General features: G+C 58.8%; 1 protein-coding gene across 1 annotated transcript; it reads left to right on the top strand.

Moving 5' to 3' along the window:
• Positions 1 to 275: 275 nt before the first annotated feature.
• VDBG_00958 (conserved hypothetical protein) lies at positions 276 to 1730 on the top strand (the record flags this gene model as incomplete). The annotated part of the gene is made up of 3 exons (XM_003009229.1): positions 276 to 492; positions 551 to 806; positions 896 to 1730. The coding sequence occupies 3 exons, from the start codon at positions 276 to 278 to the stop codon at positions 1728 to 1730; spliced, it is 1308 nt and encodes a 435-aa protein (XP_003009275.1).
• Positions 1731 to 2587: the final 857 nt, after the last annotated feature.

Genomic DNA, 2587 nt, shown 5'->3' with positions numbered 1-2587 from the left:
CAAGAGAAGTTACTCTTCGGGACCCAAAACGCCTTTCCCCACTGTCCAGCTCTTTCTCCTGGGTGAGGTCTTCATGTCCAAGACACCAACATTCCTCGGCCCACGAGAGGCTAATCACTTTGACAGCCATCGTCCGACTCGCGGAACCCATTGCCCTCACGTCCATCTTTCCCTACGCCTGGGAGCTCGTCAAGAGGTACGAGGTAGGAAACGAGGAAGATGCATCCTTCTACGCGGGCCTGCTCATCTCGGCCTTCTCCCTGGCGGAGGCCCTGATGGGCATGTACTGGGGCGGTCTCTCTGACAAGATTGGCCGCAAGCCTGTTCTCCTCATCGGCTGCATCGGCACCATGTTCAGCTTGGTCATGGTCGGCTTTGCCTCGAACATCTGGCTCGCCCTCATCGGACGGGCCCTCGGCGGTCTCCTCAACGGCAACATTGGCGTCATCCAGACCATGGTCGGGGAAATGGTCAAGAAGCCTGAACATGAGCGTGAGTTGATCTGGTGTGCCCCTTTTTGACACAAACACACAAGACTAACATTTTGCAGCCCGCGCCTACTCGGTCATGCCCTTTGTCTGGTCCATCGGCACCATCCTGGGCCCCTTTATTGGTGGCACCATGGCCAACCCGCACAAGTCGTGGCCCGAGGCCTTCCCCGTCGGCAGCCTGTTCTACAACTTCCCCTACCTGCTGCCCAACCTCGTCTGCGCCGCGCTTCTCCTCGTCAGCATTGTGCTCGGCTGGCTCCTCCTCCAGGAGACCCACCCCGACATGCAGTCCGCATCGTCGATGGCGCCGAGCACGTTTGTGTCCGAGGGAGACGCCGCTGCTCGCCACGGACGGACGCCATGAAGAGGCCCGCCGTCGACCTGCGTGACGACACGTACGGCAGCGTCCGGGGCCGCAGCTGCAGCCTGAGCGCCGGCGACTGGGCGCAGCTCGACGAGAAGAAGGAGGAGCCGTCGTACGACATTTTTACCAAGCGCATCATGACGCTCGTCGTGGCGCTGTGCATCTTCACCTACCACTCGATGACGTACGACCACCTGATGCCCATCTTCTTCGAGGACGACCGGGCCGACAGCGGCAGCATGAGCCTCTTCTCTGCGGCGGCCTCGTCCGTCGCCGGGAGCCTCGGCGCTGGCGGTCTCGGCATGACGACCAGGGCCGTCGGCATGATCATGGGTGTCAACGGTGTCATTGCGCTCTTTGTGCAGGCCGTCATTTTCCCCCTCGCTGCCCAGAAATTCGGCGTGTACAAGCTGTTCATTGCGGTGACGGTGCTCCACCCCATCGCCTACGTCCTCGTGCCGAACCTGCTGCTCGTGCCCGAGGCCATGGTCTACCCGGCGATCTACTTCTGCCTCGCTGTGCGCAACGTGCTGTCGATCATCCTCTACCCGCTCCTCCTCATCCTCATCAAGGAGGCGGCGCCGTCGCCCAAGGCTCTCGGCAAGCTCAACGGCATGGCGGCCAGCGCGAGTGCCGGGTGCCGCATGATCGCGCCTCCCGTTGCCGGCTTGCTGTACACGTACGGCACCAAGATCAACTGCTCGGGCCTCGCATGGTACGGCAGCGCCGTCGTCGCCGTCATTGGTGCTGTGCAATGTTTTGCCGTCCCGCGCCAGAGGTGCGACGGCGACTGCGCCGAGGAGGCTGGCCGGGCCAGCGTGCCCAAGCAGCCGACGATTGTCGTGACTGAGGTGGTCGACGACGAGCGCATGTGAGACGGCTGTCTGCATGCATGGAAGCATGAGGAAGAGAAGGCGTGCAGAGAGGCTTTGCACAGGAAAGAAAGAACAGGGCGTGGCAGTGGTTTGATTGCCAGCGAGCATGGCGTTTTTTGCATTTCGCCGCCCTTACGGATTCAGGATGATTGTACCGTCTGCACATTTTTCACGACTCGATGCATATATCTAGACGGGAGATATCCCTGGGCACGATGGGCCGCGGTGGTTTTTTGTCTGGCGTACTGGATTGGGAAAAGGCTCGCGTTGGTTGTATTGCGTAGGGGTCTCGGTTTTGGGGTCCTGCGTTGGTGTTTTAAGGTCTTGTTTTTCTCATCATGGCCAGCGATGTATTTGCGTTGGTCGGCAAGCAAGCTTGATTCGTGATTTAGAAAGAAAAAAAATGTAGGGTCTATTCCTCTGACTGCATGCTTCGAGTGATCTTGGGAGTGATGGCCACTGTTGATCGTTCGTCTGGATGTTCGAACGGATTCCATTGTCGTCATGTACCTTGGATCGCAGTTGCCCAATAAGCTTCCCCACCAAAAACACGGCCACACATTTGGCGTCGCGGCGAGGGTAGGTCACCTAAAATTTTCAACCTCACACCAAGTCAAGCTTCCATCACGAAGAGAATCATTCGCGAACAGATCTCACCGTCAAAAGAAGTCACTGTCATCGATTTCAGGTCCCAGTACATCGTCCATCTACATACAACAGACGACGGCCCGAGAGGCACATACGTCATCGGGGAGCACCTCGATGCAAGAGAAACATCACGGCACAAGGCAACACCACACACAAGCGCCCCGCGATGAAGGTCGACGACATGACGGCTCAGCTCGAGTCGATGCTCG

This window comes from Verticillium alfalfae, genomic scaffold, assembly GCF_000150825.1.
Source record: "Verticillium alfalfae VaMs.102 supercont1.1 genomic scaffold, whole genome shotgun sequence".
Taxonomy (NCBI): Eukaryota; Fungi; Ascomycota; class Sordariomycetes; order Glomerellales; family Plectosphaerellaceae; genus Verticillium; species Verticillium alfalfae.
This window is presented reverse-complemented; position numbering and strand designations above follow the sequence as displayed.